This window comes from Lepisosteus platostomus, chromosome 11 (genome assembly GCF_059453375.1).
Source record: "Lepisosteus platostomus isolate fLepPlt1 chromosome 11, fLepPlt1.hap1, whole genome shotgun sequence".
Classification (NCBI taxonomy): domain Eukaryota; kingdom Metazoa; phylum Chordata; class Actinopteri; order Semionotiformes; family Lepisosteidae; genus Lepisosteus; species Lepisosteus platostomus.
Genome location: NC_142621.1, coordinates 31,151,122 through 31,175,293, shown reverse-complemented (window position 1 = coordinate 31,175,293; position 24,172 = coordinate 31,151,122). Strand labels below are relative to the sequence as shown.

Sequence of the window (24,172 nt, the reverse complement as noted above, 5' to 3'; positions counted from 1 at the left end):
TGAGATGCCGACTCAATCAAAACTCCAAACTACCTGGCAATGACAAATTACAAACTCAATGCTTCCTTGTGAGTTTCAATGAGGTGGAAAAACAAGGTTACTGCCATACCTGAAGTGATAAATTGTCCTTGTTGGTTCAATGTGATGTAATGTTAATGGTTGTATTAAATTATAACCATTAAACATACTGTATATAATTCAGATATAAACAGCACAGAAACACCAGGGTGCACATAATATAGAAAATAATCACACAGTAGAGATAAGCTTATTTTTTTGATGTGACTCATCCAGTTATGTTTTAATAACTACATTGACCTTGTCTTTAGCTCCAAAAGGTGAGTGACTGGCAGTACCCCAACACCAATAACTACACCACTACATTAACAAAACTCACACCATAAGCAATAATTTTAATTTACATTCCAGTCTTGGACTGTGCTTTGTGTGAAGCATCCTCATTTCCCTTTCAGCAGACTTTATTGGAACTGTTATAAATACCAAAATGCCGTATATTTAGTCAGGAAAAAAGTGCACTTAAATTAATGAAGTGAGAAGTGACTTAGACAAGAAGTAAAAAGTAAACCTGTCCTGGAACAAACAAAAAGAGGCAGATGGAGGGATGTCCTGATTTTAAATTGTGCTGGATATACCGAAAGACTGACAAGAGGTAAAACAGATTTCTCATCATTCAATTCATGGTGCACACTGTATTTAAGAATGGCAGAAATTTTTTCTGTTGCCTATAAAATGGCAAAGGGTCAGCATAAAAAATCCAAGGTGTTGGATTGCCCTGCAACTCACAAGTGGCTTCCCACTGAAGCTCAGCAGATGAGCACCTGGCCCATACCTGGATGGGATACCTTCTTGGAAAGCTAAGCTAAGTGGTGTGAGTGGGACCAGTAGGGGGCACTCACCCTGCAGTCTTTGTGGGCCCTAATTCCCCAGTTTAGTGATAGAGACACTATACTGTAAAATTAGTTGCCAGCCTTCGGATGAGACATGAAACCGAGATCCTGTCCTTCATGGTCACTAAAAATCCCAGGGTGTTTCTCGAAAAGAGTAGAGATGTTAAGCCCAGTGTCCTGGCCAAATTTCCCCCTGGTCTTTACCAATCATGGCCTCCTAATAACCCCCATCTATGAACTGGTTTCATCACTCTGTTCTTGTTCATACTGATAGCTGGTGTGTGGTGAACATACTGGCACACTATGGCTGCTGTTTGTACCATTCCCAGCCTGACATCATTCTTATCATCATTCCCTGCAAAGCGCTTTCAGTAAAGTGTCCAGAGCGCTATACAAGTGTAAGGATATTGTGGTGGTTGTAGTTGTTATAATATGGAAAATGATAAAAATTTAAGACAGAGGAGGCTGGTTTTCTGATGACTTTGTTAATGAACCCATCATGATACTTTCTGAAGCCAATCATCTTCAACATGCTGAGATAGCTTGCCCCAAACAGCTACAGTATAATACTTTGTATAAAGAACCCAGCACCCACTGCTCCTAGTCTCCTTGAAGGACAAAAAGTGGTGCAGCTCTTTCATGATTATAAAAGCTCCATGAGGAAGCCTTACCTTTATCCAGGGATCTCTCCACAGGCACGTGCTTCTGCGAGGACCTCTTCCTGGCCACGGTCAGGTGCACTGTGCGCCCCGTGCTCTTCATGACCTCCAGCACCTCGCGATTGGAGAAGCCGAGCACATTTATGCCATCGATCTGCAGTCAGAGCAGCCACAGGCACAGAATCAGAGCCCCAGCATGTCTGCCGCGAACTGCCCCGCCCAGGGCAGATCTGTTCGTTCCAACACCTGACTTAGACTCTTTCAACTGCTCTACACATGATTGGAATTGACTGTTGTTATCGTATTGGAAACTAGTCATTAAAAAGCATGAATCATCTTAAGATCTGGTTAATATATGCATACTATAATATACATTTGATATTTTATTACAGTGATCCACTCTATTACACTCTCCTTAATCTTTCCTCAATCTGATCTGGCTCTGCTGACCTTTGTATTGTACAGAAATCCACTACATGTATTATTCTCCAGTCCCACTGCTGTCTGGACTTGCACAATCAATCTAGCTAGTTTTGCTCCAAGCAGTATAGGCAGAAGCCCGGAAGGGCAGTAATAAGGTTTCCGCCTATAACAGGCACTTATAGGACTGGCTTGTTCCAGCTTGATGCTGAGAGCATGTCTTTTGGATCTCCGTTGACCACAGATTGCAGTTTTTCCGTGTGAACGCTCATATTTATGCTGCCCTACAACACTACAGTACATCTAATGGAAACCATTGGCTGAAAAAGGTAGTGGAATAGTATTTCCGATTTTGATTTACAAAAAGGATGAGTGCAAAAAGGGTCACTTATCTCCAGGAGGGTCACTAATAACACTGATGGCCCATATTTAAATCACTGTATATAGTAAAACATGCTGTATGAAAATAAACTGAATAATAATGTTTCAAAATCCAAAAAAACGTTACATAACCCACAAGCTTCCACAGTTTAGAAAATACCTACAATATATTTAAGAAAACACATCTGACCCTTCTCTGACCTTAGTGAAAACAGAAAATGTGGTGTTCGGAATAAGTAAAAACTAAATACATTATTTCAGTAAGAGTCAGTAAGAGTTTTCTCAGCTTCCTTATCAATTGACTCAAACCGATAAGACATTCTCTACTGATTTTAAACCTACAGGGTTAACAGAGAAGCTAATTAAAAATTGATTAAGGAATGCACACACTCACCGCAACAATCTTGTCATGGACTTGGATTTGTCCGCTTTGCTCCGCAGCACTGCCTGGTATCACAGTTTTCACAAATATCCCTGGAGACTCTGCGAGAAGAATGAACTGCAGTTAGTCACTGTATTAGGACAGCCACACCCCTTGACACCTTGACACCCCTGGTCCCAACTGCACATGAGAAGCCACTGTGGCACAAGAGGTCAGAGAATCAGCTAGCAGGACTGAGGCACCTGCAGAGAGAGGAAATGGGGACACATGGTCTTGGCTGTGCTTACAGTGCACAACACGGAATAGAGGAATCTTCTAATGAGTTGTCACAACATGTCCTCTCCTGCACCAGCAGGGTTGCTATAGTGACTTCCAGCTTGGTTCATATAAGGGGTTGCATCAATTTCACAGTAGTAAATTGGTCATTGTGCCATATGCAAGGTCATTGAAATGAAGAGATTATTAGGCAGCCAACAATTTTCATTAGGCATGTGGAGCTTGTCACCACAGCTTTAGAAACAGGCCAGGTGTTAGCCTGTGACACCTTTATAGCATTGTACTTTTAACACCATAGAAATAGGGTCTCATGATAGTATAGGGTACTGTAACTATACAGGGCTCATCAAATATAATGAACATGTCATAGTGACATCACTATGCTTATAATACTCACCTGGCCTCATGTCCTTTTAATAATACAGCAGTGTGATCACAGAAGCTACAAGTTAACTGATTCTAAACCTGATCCAATGAAATCCTGGTATGGTAATTGATTAAATCGATCAATTAAGAAAGGCCTGTCACAAACAGCTGTCACATAAATGTGATAATGTACTCAAACAATTGGTGTGCTCTACTACTCAATGACTAACCAACCATCCAACCATACTGTGAGGGTAACAGTAGTGCAGGCAGTAACTTGCAGACAAAGGCAAATCTCACCTGTCTGTGAAGAATGTGGTCTTAGCTTTGTTTACTGACTGCAGGCCACACAGTGCACAGATGAACAAATTAATCAGGCCTCAGCCTAACAGTACTAGAAAAACAGGGCCAGTATTCTATGTATCACTGTTTTCCTGGGCACCCAAGGACTTTGTTTCAGCTACCTCTCACCACAGAAGAGATGCATGCTCAGACTACGTCAAATGAGGTGGGGAGCTTGTTTTGTAAGAAACATTTTTTCTTTCTTGTTCTGTCTCTAATTATTTGGCAAACCAATTTCTTTATTTAAGGACTTCCAACTGAGAAAAAACGTTTCAAACTTAACATTGCCAAGGGTTTTCGAAACACTAACAATAAAGGCAAATGAAGGAAAAACACTCAACGGCAAGAAAGCGGAGCACAAAACCTTTACCTTCACCGGCTCTCCCAGTGTGCTCAACGATGGAGATGCCCAGGCTCTGGCCCTCCTTCTTCTGCAGGGGAACGTCATGGATCTCATAACCCTCAAGGTTCAACTGTGAGGCCGAGAGGTGAAAATCAAAAGCACACAGGGAAAGACATTCTACAGAGTTCCAAGGGGGTAAAAGCAGTTTCACAAACTCTCTTAACTTTCTAGTAGTTAATTATTTTTTATGCTACACTCCAATTAAGAAATGCAAGCAAAAGTAAGCAATTGTCCATGGTCTATCATGTGATCGTGGTCAGAGCCATCTGCTTCCCATTCACACATTCATGTGTGGCTGGTGAGTTACAGGGGCCACTGCTGTGATGAATTAAACACACCCAAGCCCATCAGCGTTCAGCACTACAGCACTCAGTTTGTACACCGAAAGAGTCCCTTTGCTCTGAGGCCTTCATTTTTCCACATTGCTTAGACCAAGATTCAAGCACACCTTTCATAGCTAAGCAAACTCTGAAATACACTGTTACAGAGATAGTTCAGGTGGGTATATGCGTCAGTGTGCATGGGCTGCAAAGAAACAAGTAAATAGGCTTATCCCATGCTGAAAAGCGAAGAAAGAAAACACAACAACAGGCCGAAACATTGCATTTGCTTTCTCCTCTTTTCAGCATGGAATAAGCCTATTACTTGTTACAGAGATGTTCTTTCTCATGCATGCAAACTACAACTGAGAGAAATATCACAGAAAATTGGAGACTAGTAATATAAACAACCACACAAGATAAGAATCTGTAGATAAACAAAGAGTAGCATGTTTCATTGAGCAATGAATGTAAAATTTTTCAAAGTAGGCTATCGAAGACAGAAGTATAAATATGATCACTAATTATATTTCTCAAGCCAAGTGCCTTCATGTGAGGGGATTAGCTCACGAGAGCACTCAACAGCAGTGGAGTTTGTGCATCGCTCAAAGCTTCAAAGGCAAACAGTCCAGCACACGACATTTTAAATAGAATAAGACAGGAAATCAGGGTGCCAGGTGGTGTGATGAAGGAGAAGATGGCGTAACCAGGAGGTCACCCTGATTCTGGCCCCTGCTATGTCATGCGCATAGTGTGTCATCTTGAGCATAGTAACGTTATGACACATCCGTCCTCTAGATGAGCCAGCCAAACTGAGCTCCTGCTGTCACCGCCGATGCACAGTTCGCTGCCCAGGCCAACGATCTGTCAGACACCTCCGCACGCGGCCGGGGAGCCCAGCTCTGTCCAACACCGCCTTACCTGCTGGGCGTCTGGCTCGCCCTGCCCGCGGGGCGGGATGGGCGGAAGGGCAGACACGGGTGCGGCCGCAGGGGCCGGGGGTTTGGGGCGCGCATCGCCCAGGGGGTCCCTGGCCACGACCATCTGCACCCGGCTGCCACAGCTCTGCAGCACCTTCACCACCTGGTCGCTGGACAGACCCTGGACATCCGTGCCCCCGATGGCCAGGATGTGATCTCCTGTGCGAAGCCTCCCGTCCTGAAACACGCAGCATGGCTTAACAGGGAGCGCGAGCTGCACAATCTCCAGACCGGCATTTCCTTTCTCCTTCGACTGCACACTATCTGCGACTTAATAAGTGAACTTCACCTATTCTCTCAATTTAAATACAAAGATATCTTCCTACATGAGCCACCTTCCCTTCATAACCAATCCCACACCGTTCATTAGATCTCTTTACGTGTGTAACTAAAGGAAAACTGCAGTTGTAACAGGCTGGAGAAATCCTGCACTGGAAATGACCAGGAGATAATCTCGTATCTGACCACCTCCGATTTGAATACTGAAATTCCCCTTTGCTTAGAAGCACAAAATGATGTCCATGAATACAATCTGAACACACAAATGATGCACTGCATAATGTCAACAGTGTAAATCTTTCTATCATTATTGACATTGTAAGTGTGTATTTCTAGTCAATTCCTGTTGCATCTGAAACAAGGTTATTCAGTGCATTAAATATTGTCTGCCAATAAAAACTCTGGTATAAATCATACAGTACGTATATCTTTGCAGATTACTTGAACATTCATTATACCATGTCTTAAAACCAAGCAGAAATCGGCATATACAATATGAAAATAGCAGGGTGTTAAAAAACTCATTTCCACTTTTCCATGATGTGTGAATGAAGGAAAGGACTCTTTACAACCAGAAGTCTCCAGACATTAGTCTGAGCTGGTCATGCTCACTTGACTTCAGGTAGATTTGCATGCAGGTCTGTTGGGCTGGTAAATTATTCTACCGCTACTGCACTGACAAGTTCAAGTATGAGGAAGAGAACGCAAGCTGCATGAAAAAAAGAACAAACACAATGCACAACGCCTTCTATGTTTGCATCAGTTGTACTGCAGGGGTGTTTTGAAGACCAAGTGCTTTGTGGAGCCAGAACACCATTATGAAACAATTAAAATGAAAATGTCAGCAGTAACAAAGCCTCAATTCGGACAGCTTTTTTGGAGCATGAGGTCCACTGATGTGTAAAACTCTGCACTGTGCTATTAAACAAGAAGCATTTTGTTTCTGGCTTTGAAAGGCTCAATGGGAACCAGGAGGGGTCCATCAGAACATGCTTTTTACCAGAGACTCCGGGTAAAAAAGGTTAAAAAAAAGATGCTTCTACCATCGAATGGATTTTATAAGAATCAAGCAGCATGTCCCTGTGCAAAACAGCCATAAAACGACAAATTTAATCCTACTTGTTTTGTCTTCATTTGTTTTAAAAACACTGATTCAGCTTCATTAAAAACAGCTTCCACCAAGTAAGTAGTGCAGAGTACTGCAGGCTGTCAAAACTATACCTAACTTACCCAGGAAGGTACAGTATGTTTGTTACTATTTCAGCTAATATTATTTGACTTTGACCCTGGGGATCGGTCTCAACATTGTTAGCACAGCTCCCGCTCACTGTGGGTCTTTACAGGTACATGGTACTGTTTTATTCCACGCATCCCACGTTTTCAGTTTTGAAGTGAAAGTTTTGAATCCTACTCAGTGTGACCTTATCTTTAAGCAAGATCAGCCCCTTCCTCATACCCATGGTATACTGTACATGCTCACTGTAGATGCCTTAAACTTCCTCCACAACTCCGCAGCCCTGGAGATATCAGCAATTACTGCCACTAGCACTAGGCTAATCAGTGTCTTGAAAAAGATAATAATGTTGTGCGTCTGGAGGTAGCTGAATAAAAAAATTGACTCCATTTTGTATGTTTAGAACAATGGATAACATGTAAAGTGAATCTTCCATCATATTGGATACTTCAGTGATTACCCTTCCAGGACAAATGTGGAAGATTTCTCCTTTTTAGACATACCTGGATACCAAACCTTCTAAAGATATGAACAAGTAACAGGAAAACTTGTGTTGTCTAATAGCTTCTTTGTAACCAGTCTTAATGTTTTACACCTGTGATAAAATACTGCATGCACTGTATGTGATCTCAGGAGACTTCTGTAAATGAATGAGTGCCCAGAATAATTCCAACATGCTAAGCACCTCACTTAGAAGAAATAGAGATGAGAATGTATTGAGGATAATTTTGGTGTTATTACATTTCAAAGAAATGAAATTTAAATTAGACAAAATAATTATGCATGGTTTATCCCTGCCAAGGAAGACGTTCCCAGCAGTATAATGTTCTGTGACTAGCCCTTTTACCAAGCATTTGTGCTAAGGAGTTCTGTGCGTCGTCGCCAGAAGACAGGACTCACCCGATCAGCCACACTTCCAGGAATGAGGGTCCTGACCACCACTCCGGTGGCCTTGGCTCCCACGATTCCAAATCCCAGGCCAGACCCATCATTCACCAGCTCGAGCTCCTCCACATGCCCCCACTCAACCTGTGACAGAGACACAGCACGTACAACCATTTGCTCGGGAACCCCCATGAGTGAAAGCATGGTTGACCGTGAAGAGTTTGTTCAGCGATTCTTTTCTGTACAAACACAATTGTCACACCATTGCTCTTCTACAATTATCATATTTTAATTAAAAAAAAAAAACTTTGAATGTGATTAAGACCAATAATTAAAACTTGAAATAACAGCTGTGTGTAAAATTCCTTTTCTCCTGGGCCAGGAGAAGCATTTTTTTTCCTTCCCTCCCATGGAGAGCTCATAAATCAATGCAATTTCTTAGAGCCATTCCTCACCCTTAAGTGCTAATCCCCTCAGTCATCATCAAAACCGTTCCCCAAAACATACATTCTTGTACTTGTTTCATTCAGATTTGCCTGACATTAGGACATAGCAGTCTATTCTATAAAGGGGAAAATGACTGAAGAAGAGATTATCTGAACTCAGCTGCCACAATCTGTGTTTAACAGCTTACAACCATCAGGACAGGCTGTTAACCAAAGCAACTACCCTTAACACATGGCCTCAATGTGAAATTAATTTGTGCCTAATGATTTAGAGTAGTGTAAAAAAGAACAAACAGAAAGACAAACAGAACTTTACTAACGCAGAGGTGCCAGAGATCTGGGAACCACTTTACTGCACCATTAAAGTCCTTAATACATACCGAAACATCAACGCCTGTTGGGTTTTATTAAAAGATAGCTTGTAGGTTCTGTTACACTAATTAGTTGTCTCATCTTGATGTATTGTATTCCCTCTCCTATATTTCATGCGTTTGGCCATAAAATCGTCTATATTGTTTTTTTTTCTTTATTGCGCATCCTTTTTATTAGTGATCCATAGTAATGCAATCAATTACAAGTACAGTTATCCTTTGTTAAATGCAAATGTAATTTATGCACTTTAGATTTTCTGTATCCCATTGCGCCTTTCGCAATCCCCCAGATCTTGAGCATCCAAAAAGTAGAAAGATCTGCGAGTTCCGATGCTTGCTGGTGGGAGAGTTCTTTTTACAAGAAGAAGAGAAGTGAGAGCTACCACATGGTCTGATCTCAGCCTTTCTCAGTCACCCACCACTGGCAGTAGAGATAACCGCAATTTTTATTAACATGGCTCCTAAGCGTATGAGAAAGGATGAAGAGGCCATCATTGCTAAGTGACCTAGATCCATGATCTGCTTGAAAGAAAAATTAAAGTGCTTGATAAGTTGTATGAAGGACTAAGTAAAAGTGCTGTTGGTCGGTTATTTGGCGTTAATGAATTTACAATTCAATCAATGTGCCGGCGTAAGATGTGGAACAGAAATGTCATTTAAGCTCTCAAACAGTATGTGGATCATAAGTACACGCCACATGACCTGATCTACATTTACTCTGATGTTATTGTTTTACCTTATTATAACTGAAAAAAATGAGGGATTTTAACAGGTGGAATCATGACTTCAGTTCTCCTAATGCTATTTTTGCCAGAAGGCCTTAAGATTACCAACCGCAAATTTACCTATCAAGAGGATTTTCAGGAACATTTACTTACTATAATGACAACTGAAATAACAGTAAATACACCCTTTGCTTTCATGCACTCTTGCCTGCAGAAAGTCAGGTATAGATGCTAGCTTCAGATATGACAGGCCCTTGCAGCAATGACCATGTGGAATAGATACTTTGACAGTGCCAATCTGAGCGTGGCTTGTGGCAGTCTATGCAGCCCAGTCTTAGCATCTTCTGAGGATTGAGATAGCCTTACAGAACACAATCCATGATTTCCCAGTGATACTCAGCAAGGTTCAGATCTTGTCTCATCAGAGTAACAAACATGAGCCAAATGATAGCCATTCTAACAGGTGTGTCTGGTTTTAAGGCAAGGGTCAAAAGATCAAAGATCATGGGTTCTTCTTACATACTGTATGCCTCAGAATGGTGCTGTCACTATCCTTACAAAACCCAGGGGGTGTTTCCATGGTTTGCTGGACTCCTTGAATGGGATTGTGGAAAGGCACTGTTCTGAAGAAATTTCCATAACTCATGTGTGATCATAGTACTTTTCTCCAATTTCCCTTCTACACACAGTGAAAAATACTTTTGGTTTCTGTTTTACAGTAGTGACCACTAAGATTGAGACATACAACACTTTCTTGTATTCCTTTACTAATCTAAACATGAACACAAAAGATGACAAACCACCTCAGAAGGCATAACTGCACATGAAGACTGTAAACCAGGAGTCTCATGTGACCTTAAGGCCAGTATCTTCAAGTTCTCCAGGTGTCACTGATGAGAGGTTTCACAGATTAAAAAAAAACTCTAAGCAATTTCTGTGGGCCACCCGTGTTTGACAGACACCTGGCAACGCCTTTATTCTGTTAGGTTGTTAATGTGGCACTTCAAGAACAAAGCAGTTGAGACATTGAAGATTACTGAAAGTTGTGCATCCGTCATGTCTGGCATTTTGATGTTGTGTTCACTGTGAGGGAAAAAATGTGTTCCAAACATGAATTCCCAAACATGGACATGGCTTTAGTAAAGGTCCTGCAAAGATTTGTGATGGCAAAATTGTGACAGTCTTGCCTGGTGCAAGTTTATCCACGTCAAAAGTAAGTGGATAAGCAAACATATCAAAGCTCTCTGAAAGAAGTATATAAAATACTCCTGCAACACGTCAAGCTCGTAGAGCATTCAGCACCACTGAACTTAATTTGAGAGTCAAGCTCCCCCATAAGTAACTGACATGCAGGGACACCAGCCAGATTATCTAGGGAAATCTGATTTTTCCAGTTTTAATTTTGTTATGAATGCTCTTACATTGTCATACATTTCAGTCACCAGCTGGCTTTGACCTTGAGGTTTCAAGTTAAGAATGTTGAGTTTGTTTGTCTTTTTCTGACCTTCAGATTCTGATACAGGCATTTTATTCTCCTCCATGAAATGATTCACTTCTGTTATAAGTTCAAAGAATTTCTTTAAAACAGCATTACTACACACACATCTATAATGTATAGAGAGAGACCTTGTTATTTTGGTTCTTGTTTCGGGACTGTTCAATGTTTACAACATTTTGTAATGACTACAGTGGCTTAAGTGCTGATTTTTCAGTGTGAGCTGAGACCCAATCCCTGCGTATTTCTACTTAAAGATGATTCAATACATGTTTTAATGCAATGTAACAGTCTGTGTAAGCGCTGCAAAAATAATTCTTAAATTTTGGATTGAATCTGTTCAACATTTGGTGGCTAAACATGTACAGGGACAAAGTTAATCAACTCCAAGAATATTTCACTCACTGTTGCTCCACCACACACTGTAGATAAAACTTAGCAGAAAAAAGCATAGCTTTCATCATCACCTCTCACAAATATAGCAAACTGTGCACTTTCTGCCAAATTGGTACTCGCATCAATAGAGACGCGCAAAGCACACACAGCTCTGCTTCTCTCAATGAGCTGCTCATCAGTATCTTTAGAGAGGCCAAGTCTGCAGATAGCAGCCTTGTTTGGAGACTGATATGGCTGAAAACAGCTTTCCTATTGGGCCCTACAATCTCAGCAATTTTGGGAATACATAAACAATAGGAGATACACTCACAAATAAACAAACACATAGGAGATGCATCTTTACCAAAAGCATTGCAGGAGAATGCAACAACCTACCCAGCTTTGGTGTTGAAGTTGAACTTCAAGAAACACCTGGATGAGATCCTTTGATCAATGAACTACTAACTACCAAATGGGCTAAGCAAGACAAACATCATCCTCTCCTTTGTAAGCATTCTTATGTACTTCCCTTTCTGTAACTTCCAGTTTTTGCCAGTCCATTATACAAAAAATATGTCAATAATCCCTCATTTGGGCACAGGTCACTACTTCTACCACTGTTGTTGATATCATGAGATGTCTAAACGTGTTCCACTAAATTCTATCTGAATATCGATACTTCAGAAGAGGCCTACATTTCTAAGACTGACATCTAGTGGACAGATGGACACAGTACAGTCAAGAATTACATCGCAACGCTATAATAGTGCTTGCTGCGATTACTAGGCCATGCACGGGTCTGAACTGTGGATTTGCTCAGGCCAGTAACAGCCCTCAGCCCGTGTTTTTGAGCCTCCTGCTATAAACAACACATCATTACATGCGATATACTTCAAGCCTCAGCAAGTGATATGTGAGCCCAGAAAAGGTTCTAACCCAGTCATCCATAAAATACCCAATTTCTAAGCACATAATTTGTACTGCAATAAAACGTGTTAAAATCATTGATGTCTAGCTATATTGGTTTTGGTGAATAGTATATGTAATGCAATTATCAAGATTGAGTAAAGAGGTCAACTACAGTAACTAAAGTTCCTCAAGACTTTGTATATGATGTGATTCTTCCTTTGCTTCTTTTCCCTTCGGCATAATAAGGTAAAATGCGACGGGTTATATTGGTCCCCCAGGAGGCAAAATGTTATCCCTAGAGTGATTCACCTTTTTTGAGAAAAGCTAAAAAGCTATTCTGAGTTAAGAAACTGTTTGTTACTTATTTCTGTTTGTACTCTTTAACTGAAACAGTTGGATTAAGCATACCCTGCCAAGTTCAGTTAATTTGGCAATTCACAAACCGACCCCCCCTCCACAAAAAAAGTTATTTTGTTGGACGTGCCAATTTTTTTATTTTCTTTGAGAAAATCAATACTGTTTATGAACACGGAAGTCTTACTATGAGGGAAAAACAGTGACAGAAATTAGGAGCGTGGCTCCAAACACATACTGTACACTATCCTGTCTGAAGCTGATTAAAATATGTTTAGAAAAACTTGAATTTTGAGCAGATTCTTTTTTTCTTCACTCACACCCCAGCCTGTAAAATAATTATCTGGGAATTCCTATACACAACATCCTCCTCTCCAAAATCAAAAGCTGTTAACTAGAAAGCCATCTCCTGAGTATAACAGTAATTCAACAAGATGTTCTTTTTCCGAGAACACTGCTCAGCTGGGAACGGCAATCTAACAGTCTGATTATTCCTCATAGGATAGGTGTCTCAAGCAAAGTACCACACGCAAAATGCGTCGAATATTTCTGTGCTCTATAATTACGATTCAAGATATTTGTTGAGGGTTTGAGGCCACGTCCTGCAAAACCATCAGACGTACTTGGCATGTCAGGAAAGAGCCCAGATGTAGTGATCTGAGAAACCTGCACTTTTCGCCACGGGGCACTCCCTGCGGTCCATGAAGAGCTGCGATTTAAATAGACAAATATTTTTGCAGCTTTCCATAATAAAATGGTATCTGAAAAAATGATGGCATGGGGGAGGGGCTGTGGTTTGTATCTGGGAGATGTTCAGTTCCCAGCGGAGTGAGAAAATCTTGCTTTCTGTGAAGAGAGAGCCTTTTTGACCCCTTCACTTCAATGAGTGACATATGCTTCTGTGTAAAGGGCTTGTTTTCCTCGTTGTTCCTAGAAGTAAGGGGGGTAGTTTCGGGGAGCGATTTGTGAATCTTATTACACTGTAACTGTGACTGTGCACCGTGTGGAACTGTTCCCCGTATGAGAGGGCTTGGCTTTCTGTGAGAGAAAGGCCATACCATATTAACAGAAGCCAGAGCTCTCCTTTACACAAGCCCATAAAACCTCACCTCACCAGGAATGGAAACTGTCGAAAACAAAAACACAGCATGAATCTGTGGCAAGAGGCACATTTCGAATTAACAAGATTGTTTTCTGGAATGGTTTCTGTTTCCGGAACTGCTTGTTATTTTTCCTGCGCCAGCCCCAGTCTGACATTACTAACAGCGGATATACACGGCTCACAGTTCCAGCATTCATAGTGATAGTGTGTAAGCTTCTCCCGAAACATGCACATGAGGGGCCTCTGCTTCTCTTCACACAGCACCGATCACACAGCCAGAGCATCAGCTACAATGTGTAGTGCTGTAAGCTCAGAACCGCTTCACAAGTCACGGGGGTTACTGCTGTTTGCCAAGCCCTGGAAAGACTAGCCATCTTCGGTCCAGCTATGCCCTGTGGTGTTCAGCCACCTCCTAGAATTCAGCCCAGCATTCTTGGGAGTGTAGAAACCAGCTTGTTCTCTAAGTCAGGTCTTTCACGACGGAGCCACTTTAAAGGCCCACTATTACATTTGAAAAAATAATTCGAAATACGTACGACTTACCATTTCTGCAAGGGAATTTACAGAACTGTCTGGGCAGAACATAACCTCATGTTTGTTTTCAGTTTTGAAATAAAATAAATTCTGCTGTATGGAATAAATCATAAGACAATATTGCAGATTTCAGGTGATCTACTCATAAAGGATCTGGCTGTAAAGAGTTACTGTAACAACAGTACACACTTATCTGATCCCATTATGTCTAAAATTCAGGTTTACTACTAACAGGCTTATTCGTGATAGATAGTAGTCTATCCCCACAAGCAACTGGCACAAGGCAGGGTACACCCTGGACAGGATGACATAAAAACACACACACTCACACCAGGGCCAATTTTCCCAGAAGCCAATTAACCTTCCAGTATGTCTTTGGGCTGTGTAAGGATACTGGAGCACTCAGAGGTAACCCCCGTGAACACAGGGAGAACATGCAAACTCCACGCAGGTCGTATCCTAGCGCTGCAAGCGCTAACATGGATACCCCAGCGGTACAAGGCCACAGTCCTAACCACTGTGCCAACTTCAGTCAAGAAAAATAAGCAAATTCTTTTGATACTTCTCTAACATATTCACGTTACATTTCGATTCAATTTTGTATGCCATATAGCTGCCAAGGCACGTTCACCGGATTTTTTAATTGCCTTCACAGCAGAAAACAGATCAATTTTTTATTGATCAAACATAATTCCTTGTACAGTGTTTAGATAGAACTTTACATCCCAAAACATCCAAAAGTGTTTTACAGTCAGGATGGGACTCAGCTCATCCACCACTGCATCACGCACCGGGTTAAACAGCAGTACACAGCAGATCAAGTGGAGAAGTGAGAAATTACTAGACCTACTTGTAAGGAGTAAATTACAGATTACACAAATTTGATGCAGAATTTAGCCACAACACTGGGGTTCACACCCCTGTTCATAAGAACGGTGCCATAGGATCTTTAATGATCTTTAATGTAGTCAGGTTACACTGAATAACGTCTTATCTTCATATTTGTCCCCAGAAACAACCAGCATTAGTTTTGGAAATTCTGGTAAGGAAGAAAGAGCGTCACTTACTGGTCCACTAACCCTGCTTACAGCAACAACCTGGTTTTCCTTAAAGGTCACACATCCTAGTACTGACCCTGACCTGGCCCAGCCTTGCTTAGGCTTCTGGGATCACGATACAAGATGGTAATACTACTCTCATCAATTACCTCAAAGATGATTACTATAAGCGCTAGATCCCGATACAAATAATGAACTAGATTCCTATTGCATTGCAGTTTGATCCTTCCCAGATCATATGCACTAATGATCTGACAGGAAAGCAATCCTGTTAAAATCACAATATCACACCTCTATCTTTGCAAATGTAAACAAGCCTGAAATATCATGCATTTAATGTTGCCTTACGTAAGAGACCACACCTTGTTAAAGCCTGGTGGATCTCACTGCTATGCAAGAGGAGTTTATCATCTTATTTCATTAGATGTATGAGCTCCTTGCATGCTATACTATAAAAATATTGTGACTTCTTACTCTCTGAGTGTGCTCCATGAAGTGCGGATCTCCTCCATGGCTCCTGGCTGGCTCCTTGGCCACCACGAGCTGCATGGTGCCCGCACACTGCTGCAGCAGAGCCGTGGCCTGCTGGTAACTGATGTTCTGGTCCAGGGGGGTGCCGTTAATGGCCAGGACCTGATCGTTCTCCTTCAGCCTCCCATCCCTGCAATCAGACACCGTAGATTTATTCCTTTTCCTCCAGCGCCTTGTCAAACCGTGCAAAAGAGCTTGAAATGATCAGAGAGCTAAATGAGAAAATCATGAGCAAGGCCTTGAAAAAATATGCATTTAAGTTTGAGGTTATTCTTATTACAATGTTTTCGATTCAATATTTAGAGTTTAAAATATTTATCTTGGATTAAAGATCCAGTACTAAAAATAGTTTGGCCATTTCTTATAAGAATGCACCTTTATACACTTTAATAAGTACTTTTCATGAAAGTATCCAAATCTACTTATTCTCACAAGGAAGGAAATGATTATTTACATAAAAGTATTTATAATATTTTTAAGGTGATCACTTCATCTATTGTGCAAAGATTACCTTTTAGATTAGCTTTTAAAATGCTGCATGCATGTTAGCTGTGTTCCTATTTTCTCCATTCATCTACACATTAGTAGAAAGGCACATATTCCAGGTAACGGCAGCACAGAGCCTTTATCCCTGAAGCACAGGGCACTACTACCTAAACAGGACGTGTCCATCACAGAGCTCACAAACGCTTCATTAACAGAAACAATCTGGAGACACCAATTAAAGCCAGCCAGAATGTCTCTGGACATGTGGGTGTAAACTAGAGTGCCCAGAGAACATCCCATGATCACAGAACGGATGGGGAGCACATGCAACATGCAAACTCCACACAGAATGATTCCCATGGAGTCCCAGGACTCAAGATGTGCACTCACCTCCAGACCACTGTGTTGTTTTCACATTGTTACTCATAAATGATGCCATACAGGGAGTATTTAAAGCCATCCACAAAATACACTAGCAAATGTTGGAATAATGTAGGACTCTCAGCTACACAGATTTTATTTCAGAAGCCTAAATAACCACAACCAGAAAAGCAGGGGGGTGGCTTTGTGGAAACTTGCATGCTACATCATTTTGTGTTTGAATCTATGCAAGGGCAGGGATCTTCATATCACTCCTTTCAATGGCTTATGAGAAGAGTGTTCAACGCAGAGGGGCAGGGCATCTGGTGGTGGTGGAGGGGAGTCCCCATTACCTGTAAAGCACTTTGAGTGGAGTGTCCAGAAAAGCGCTATATAAGTGTAAGCAATTATTATTATTATTATTATCTGCAGGTTTTCATTCCAGATCAGCTCATTACTGTCTTAACTGAACTAATTTAATAGCTTCTGCCTTTTCAGATGCTGCCTCTTTTACAAAGATGGAGCCCTGCTGACACCTCTATGAAGACCAACTTTTCTTTGTTTTTTATCTTCCCAATGACACCAGTTTCCAGCACAGACATGGTAATAATTCAGCGACCCATCACACATTAAACTCGGGCAGGACCAGAATACTTTATTGCCACAATGTATGTATTGCCATAATTTATTCTGTTGTTACTCTGGATGGGGTCAAAGGGCCAATTCAGAAGTGTGTGACATACGACCTCTTGAAAATAAAGCAAAAGGCAATCCAATAATATACAGAAAAGAAACAGTTAACTAGAAACAGAGGAACTAAATCTATGTCACTTAAACACCTATACTTTTGAAAGCACAAAGATTTATGACAACATCCAACCTACTACTTAAGCAAGTGACCTCCCTTTCTTTTGACATTTCTTGAAAACTGAATCCCTGATGCTGCTTTCTCAGTCAGCTCAAAGTTGTCAAACATTGTGCATATGTTTCACTTAATTATAAAACCTACATACAAAAGGAGATCTGTCTATGGTAATTTGTGTATCTGTGACACATTATAATCTTCTATTTATTTTTTCCTCTGAATCATTAACAACACAATGGGAGCCTTACATTACCAACATTCAAGTTCCTTTCAGTGGATGAAATTATATTGTCTGTTTCTATTACATCCATCTGAATACAGACCACTTAATATAGCTTTTGGAGGTGAGGTAAATGATGCCAGCACTACAGAGAAGTGATTTACAGCATCAGTAAAAGCTTCAGACCAGCTTTTAGTTTTTAATGTAAACTGGCCAGTACCTGCAGAGGCCTACAGCCTCTGTGCTGAACAAGGCCGACACTCACCTATCGGCGATGCTGCCTGGCTGAACTTGCTTGATGAAGACGCAATGCTCCCCAACATCCTCACGTTTCAGCCCCACTACACTGAAGCCCAGGCCCCCAGACACAGGCTTCGGGAGGCTGATGTGCTCAACCTCTCTTCCCTAGGACGTGAAGAAAGAAAACAAAGTGTTTCAAAACTCAGAGCACTGGGCATAAAAAATGCTTTATGAACAGATAAAGGCCTGTAAGTTCTCAGGGATGATTCCTAGGGCCTGAACTACATCAAAATTTTATTCCTGGCTGCCAACTGAAGATTTGAAACGTGTTGCTTTATGCCAGCTTTGAGTTTGGAAGGGCTTTATTGCAACTATCGAGATCAGGGGTTTATGATGGTTGGAACCAGGTTTTGATATAACACAGGACCTGGATAATGGGGGAATCTGCAAGTTCAGTAGCTTCCAAAATAACAGATCATATATAAAAATACACAAAAACTACAATACCGATAAGAGCAGACAAACAGTAAAAAAACTAATATACTTTACACGACCTAAAGTATGAAAAATTCTATATACAGTAGAAAGGTATGCAAATTAGTATAAACTGTACAAGTCCCCTGTCAATTAGCCAATCAACAACCCTTAAATCAAAATGATGCCAATGAACTACTGGCAATTACTTATATCATGTTTATTTTGTTTTTAGTCATTTATTTGAACATCATGAAACTATTCCACAATAACAAAGAACACCAAATTCTAATTATGTCTGCAAAAGCAACTAAAGCAAACTGGATTTTGGATGCCCAAGGCTAAGTATTTAAAGATGAGTTAGCAAAGAAAGAATTAACACCTCTGCTGCTGCTTCGATCCTTTTCCAGAACTCTTCAGAGTAATGGCTGGGGGTGGAAAATCCATTTCCAAAAGGAGAAGTTGGCTTTTCTGATCCATAATCGCTCCCGACAGGCTGACCGGCACTGAGAATCAACTGGCCCTTCTTGGAAAACTCAAAGTCACTAGAAGTACCTGGAGGCAGGCGATTCAGCTGTGGAGAGGAGAGACAATATATTCCTGTTCTGTCTCTATGAGACAACACCGAGGAACTGTCTGTGTGGAAACCAAAAGACTGACAATTTATGTCCACATCAGGCAGTTATTTTGTCAGGCACACTAGGAACTAAATATTTACTACTATTTATGTTTGTCCTTTTTCCTACCAAAAGGCTGCTTAGCTAGAACTTCATCAACGTCATATACTGTATCTAAGAAATACAAACGTGTCCGTATCACGGAGAGGTTGCATTCAAGCTGTTCACGGCAGAAATTGTGCTGTTGTTTTTCCCCTCATGGGCACTGCTAAAGCCAACCCAGTGGAAATGAACATGAACCGTGAGTGGAAATCATGTGGAAATGTGTTTAAGACCAGGAAGAGGAGGCACTCCTTTGCATAAAGTTTTGTGAGAACGTGGAACAACCTACTCAGCCATGTTGTTGAAGACATGTTCCAAAAGGGATGTTAGTCTCAGCATGCTGCAGTGTGTGAATACAATACATGGTAAATTAAATTGCATAAATGTCTTCTAAATATTTTACTCTTGCGCTCACGTACGCTCTGAGCTGGCTCACAGTGGCTGCTGCTGTGAACCCCAGAAAGGGCTGCACTTCAATGTGAGAATACCATGCCTACAAAACAGGATAAAAAACAGCCTCTGAGAACTGAGAGCAATTTAGAGAGGGTAGAGGGTAAAATTAAGTGGAGCCAATTTCATCCACCGCTTAATAGAGGGACAACGTTTCGGAGCATTCAATCCTACATCAAGGAATTTTGGGGAAAAAATAATATAGAAAATGGAAGTGAAATGTAGCATGAAAAATGAACAGTTAACTTTAATTCATAAAATGTTCAAAGCTTCTTTTGTGAAGCAATAAAAACTGTCATAAATAAACCGCTCTGAACCACTGTATACATTTTCTACTTCCTTTACCATGGCAGAAAAAAAAACAGAAAACGTCACTGGCTGACATGGTATAAAAACTACCCACAAATGGCATTTGAAACAGGCCCAATATTTGAATAAGAACATCATCAGTAATCACAATCACTTACTGCAGGCTACATTAATCTCTGAATCTGGCCTGCGAAAAAAGCATTATAATAATTCATTAGCCATTACAATGAGAGGCTTTTCCCTAAAGTGACTCACAGAAGTGAGGCTGTACAGAATCAAGTATAACAGGATCTCACCTTTACATCTCATCCAAAGGACAGAGCATTAGAAAGTTAAATAATTTGCCATGGGCAACATAGCAAGATAGAGGCAGAGCCAGGCTTAGAACTGAGAATCTTCATCTTAATCACTGGACCGACAAGCCTTCTTTATGCTGCAGCAAAAACGTCACATGGAAATTCAAAGCAAGAGCACCTGAAAGGCTGAGAGTTCTTCATGCCTTGATTATATTCACATTGTTACAGTTATAGTCTAGCTGTCTGCAGAACTGGACAAATTTACTTCTCTGGAGGTCTCAATCTTTTCTGGATATACTACCTTAAAGCAAGTGCATTGTTCATCTACGTTTTAGAATACCTTAGGGAAAACATTAATTATGACCCATAACAGAACTAATAGGATCAAATGAGTTTCTCAGATTTATACGCAACAGGACTTATTGGGGGAAAGTACAATCTGTACAAGTAGTGTAAAATTAAGGTTACAAATGATAATTAGACTATTATTGCAAGAAAAAGAATTTGACTTGGCATGTTTTGTTTAACCTTCAATGAAGGAAAACTAAAAATGCTCTTATCGCCACAGCTTAAAAAACCAATAAATCATGCTCCAGCTCTGCCAGAAACTCCAACAAGTAATGTATTAATGACCTACGGACTTTCTGTGCAAAAGATCTGTTAAATATGTCTGTTAAACATGCTACATATTCAGCTGAGACTGACTACACAGGCCGTGCCATCAGTATAAGGGAGGCAGATACCCAAGCCTGTAGAACCAGATACCAGCCTAGTTAATGATACATCACAAACAAACCCACAACTACTGGATACATTCCTGTACATGGAAACTCACTTTAAAAAAACTTAGTTTACAATGACAAAGTAGTAGCTATCATCACATAAGAAAAGTTCTAACTCAGGGAAAGACACTTTGCTCATCTTGATCATCTGGTTGCTTTTTGACCAAAACATTCCATGAAATCTGCAAATTGCTAAATTTCTCTGTGGCATGTTCCAAAAAAAAAAAAAAAAACAACCCTGTCTGTAAAGAAGAGCCTCCTGTTTTCAGTTTTAAATATGCATTTTCTTTGCTTCCATTTTTATCCTTACGCTGATATTTCTGTGTTCAGAAGTGTATCTTTGGGCTAGCTTTGCAAAACTCTTTCAGGATTTTAAAAACTTACATTAAGTCCTCTTAAAACCTGGAGATTCAATTCCTTTAACCTGTATGATGTTGTTTTAAAGCCAGAAAGTAACTCTGCTATCCTTCTTTGAACTACAGTGCTCAGAAAAAGCTTGTGAACTCCATTTCACAGTTTTACCATAATAGGATTTTGACCTTTCAGTCTTAATGTAAATCCAACAGGGTTTACAATAACCAATTTCATATCTCTTTAAACTAAATTATGAATTAAACAATGAGTAATAAGTTACAGGGGATGTGAAAAAGTAAATGAAACCCTAGTTTCATTAGCACAGTTAAGGGATTAATTTGAATAATATATTTAAATAAATAGGCAGATTTAGGGGGCTAAATTTAGAAGCCCCCACACTATATAAAGATCAGAAACATTCTGAGTTTGGTCTTCATCATACAGGTGTGTGGAAACAAGTCATGCCATAATCGAAGGAAAACTTTGAAGACCTCCTAAAAAAGATTTTGTTAGTCGTCATTTTTTAGCACCACTACTTAGGATACGAGACTCCACCCATCTACTGTCAGAGAGTCTACAAATGGACTGTTCAAATCCACAGACACTCTACCCAGGAGCACTTGTCCTACCAACATCTCTTAAAGAACAAAGCAGAAAATCAAGTTCTAAAGAAGTTCTAAAGAATGCCAGAGTAACATCCTAAGGAACTGCAAGTCTCTCTCTCCTCAGCTAATGTGACTATTCATGCCTCAACTATGAGAAAGCAACTCAATAAGAATGGTGTTCAAGGAAGGATAGCGAGGAGAAAGCCACTGCTCTCCAAACATTGCTGCTGGACACTGATAAGACAAACCCATTTTTGAACATTCTTGCTGCCTGCGTAAAATATTGTCATCCAGGTTACATATTGAAATATTTTACTTCAGCATACCTCCAACTGAACATAAACTATTGAACCAGGTTTCAGTTTTCAAGTAGCTTGATGTATTGATATTACTTATCTGACAGCCCAGTTAACCCAAATGACGACTGCAAAAGTGTAACAAGACCACTCCTTTACAGGCAACAGTGAAACAAATGCCCAATGGCACAAGCACTAATAAAGAGACTGCGCATTTAGGACTGGAAGCAGGAGACACTTCTTTCCTTAACAAAATGTTGTCAGAATCTGCAACAAGTTACACTGCCACATTGCTAAAAGCAGGATAGCTGGAATGTTTCAATGAATGGCTGAATGAGACTCTTGGGTCAGTAAGTCACTATCAACCAAGCCAGAAAGAATTAACTGAAATGTTTCCATTGTTTCTAATCCTCTAAAAAGTATATTTTTTTGCATCTTTGGGTTAACATAAATTAGATTATTAGTGCCCTTCTGACTCCTCTTCTAGTCTGTTCTAGACTCCTCTTTTTGAGAGAGTGTGAGAGTTAATGCCACAATGCATGTTATGATAACTCAAAAAGAGTGCTCTCCGTACCATTGTCGACTTATAGCGTTTCCTAAGCCTGATTCTGGAAGAGCATTGTACTCTACAGCCAGTTCTAAATCTCTAGTGCTAATGACATGCTGTAATTGATCAGTTTGCTTGTTTAGACATTTTATTTAACTTGTTCTTCTGCCGGTCCTAAGTGCCAAAAATACCCAACTTCAAAGGTACTGCTTCCTACAACTCCAGCAAGCAGATCTTTGCTCAAATTATTGGTCATAATTTATGATGAAAAACGTCTTACTATATAATCGATGGATGATGGACAGACACACATGGGAATGACACTGTCAGACCCACCCACTGTGGAAATGGCACACCCACTGGTGTATAGGCTTTTTTCCTTCTGGAAAAGTCCAATCAAAGCCATTTCAGGCAGCACACCTGACTGATGAGTATTCTGAAACTCAGACACTGGTACAGGGTTGATACCTATTTCGAATCCCATTTGACCTGTTAAGAGCTGAAAGCAAATGTGTCTATATGCTGATTGCAGAGAGAAAGCTACAAGCAGCAGCCTGTGACTAGGAAGCCAGCAAACACAGTGCTCCCCAGGACCTTTCACACCTGCTCCTTCAGCTGCTTGATGGAGTGCTGCAGTGTCAGGATGTGGCCAAGAAGCGGACTCCGCAAGGCATCTCTCAGCGCTCCCAGCCTCTCGCTATGCGTCCGGTCATCCCGGTCTTTCAGCTTGGATTGCAGTCTCTCCAGGGCCTGCAGGACCTGCTGCCTCTCCGAGGTCGAAACTGCAAACCAAAGAGCTGGCTTAGCCAGGCATCACCTTTTCCCGAATGAGCAGACTGCTAAACGTGCCTGAAGAGAAACTTGTCCTTGCCGCAGCTGAGCTAAAACAAGGATTGTCGGATTAAGGGAGTGCCCCTCTCTTTCATAACACAACCTGCTCCCACGCAGCATTTACAAACTGTACCCCGAGAAATAATTATTGAGGAGTACATAGAAATGTGAACAGGTGGAATTATCTCTTAATTTACTTTCTTATGGAACAAAACTTGGCCACATTCCACCCAATTCTAGCCCCCAAAAAGTACAAATGTATTACCGTAAATGTAACTTTCCTACAGTAGTTCAGAATATATTATTCACTCATATTAAGTCAGGAGCTCAGAAATGTCTAATATAACTATATACAGACCACAAACATATATCAAGGGATTTATACCTGATGGGATACTTTCAAGCATTTTTTCTTCTTCTGAAGATGTTCTCCTAATATCTATAGAACAATGAAAAAATGAGATTGTTAACTTAAAAACTTATTACAAAAGTTGTTTCATTCGAAAAATCCTAAACTAAAACAAGCTGGCTTGCATGTTATATAATTATGCTGGATTTGCACATTTTAGGTTACAGCAGCAACACCAAGTGAACGGTGCTCGT

General features: G+C 40.6%; 1 protein-coding gene across 4 annotated transcripts in view; it reads right to left on the bottom strand.

Moving 5' to 3' along the window:
* The window catches only part of patj (PATJ crumbs cell polarity complex component), a 223,598-nt gene that overhangs the window by 198,569 nt on the left and 857 nt on the right, over positions 1 to 24,172 (bottom strand). For all 4 annotated transcript variants that reach the window (XM_088599125.1, XM_088599129.1, XM_088599126.1 and 1 more), the window contains exons 2-11: positions 23,955 to 24,008; positions 23,342 to 23,520; positions 18,763 to 18,954; positions 17,932 to 18,071; positions 15,679 to 15,865; positions 7,851 to 7,979; positions 5,379 to 5,615; positions 4,105 to 4,207; positions 2,763 to 2,851; positions 1,580 to 1,721 (exon numbers count right to left, since the gene is read on the bottom strand). In XM_088599125.1, coding sequence (XP_088455251.1) covers positions 1,580 to 1,721; positions 2,763 to 2,851; positions 4,105 to 4,207; positions 5,379 to 5,615; positions 7,851 to 7,979; positions 15,679 to 15,865; positions 17,932 to 18,071; positions 18,763 to 18,954; positions 23,342 to 23,520; positions 23,955 to 23,976 — 1,420 coding nt within the window. In that variant the 5' untranslated portion in view covers positions 23,977 to 24,008. The remainder of the gene's footprint in view (positions 1 to 1,579; positions 1,722 to 2,762; positions 2,852 to 4,104; positions 4,208 to 5,378; positions 5,616 to 7,850; positions 7,980 to 15,678; positions 15,866 to 17,931; positions 18,072 to 18,762; positions 18,955 to 23,341; positions 23,521 to 23,954; positions 24,009 to 24,172) is intronic.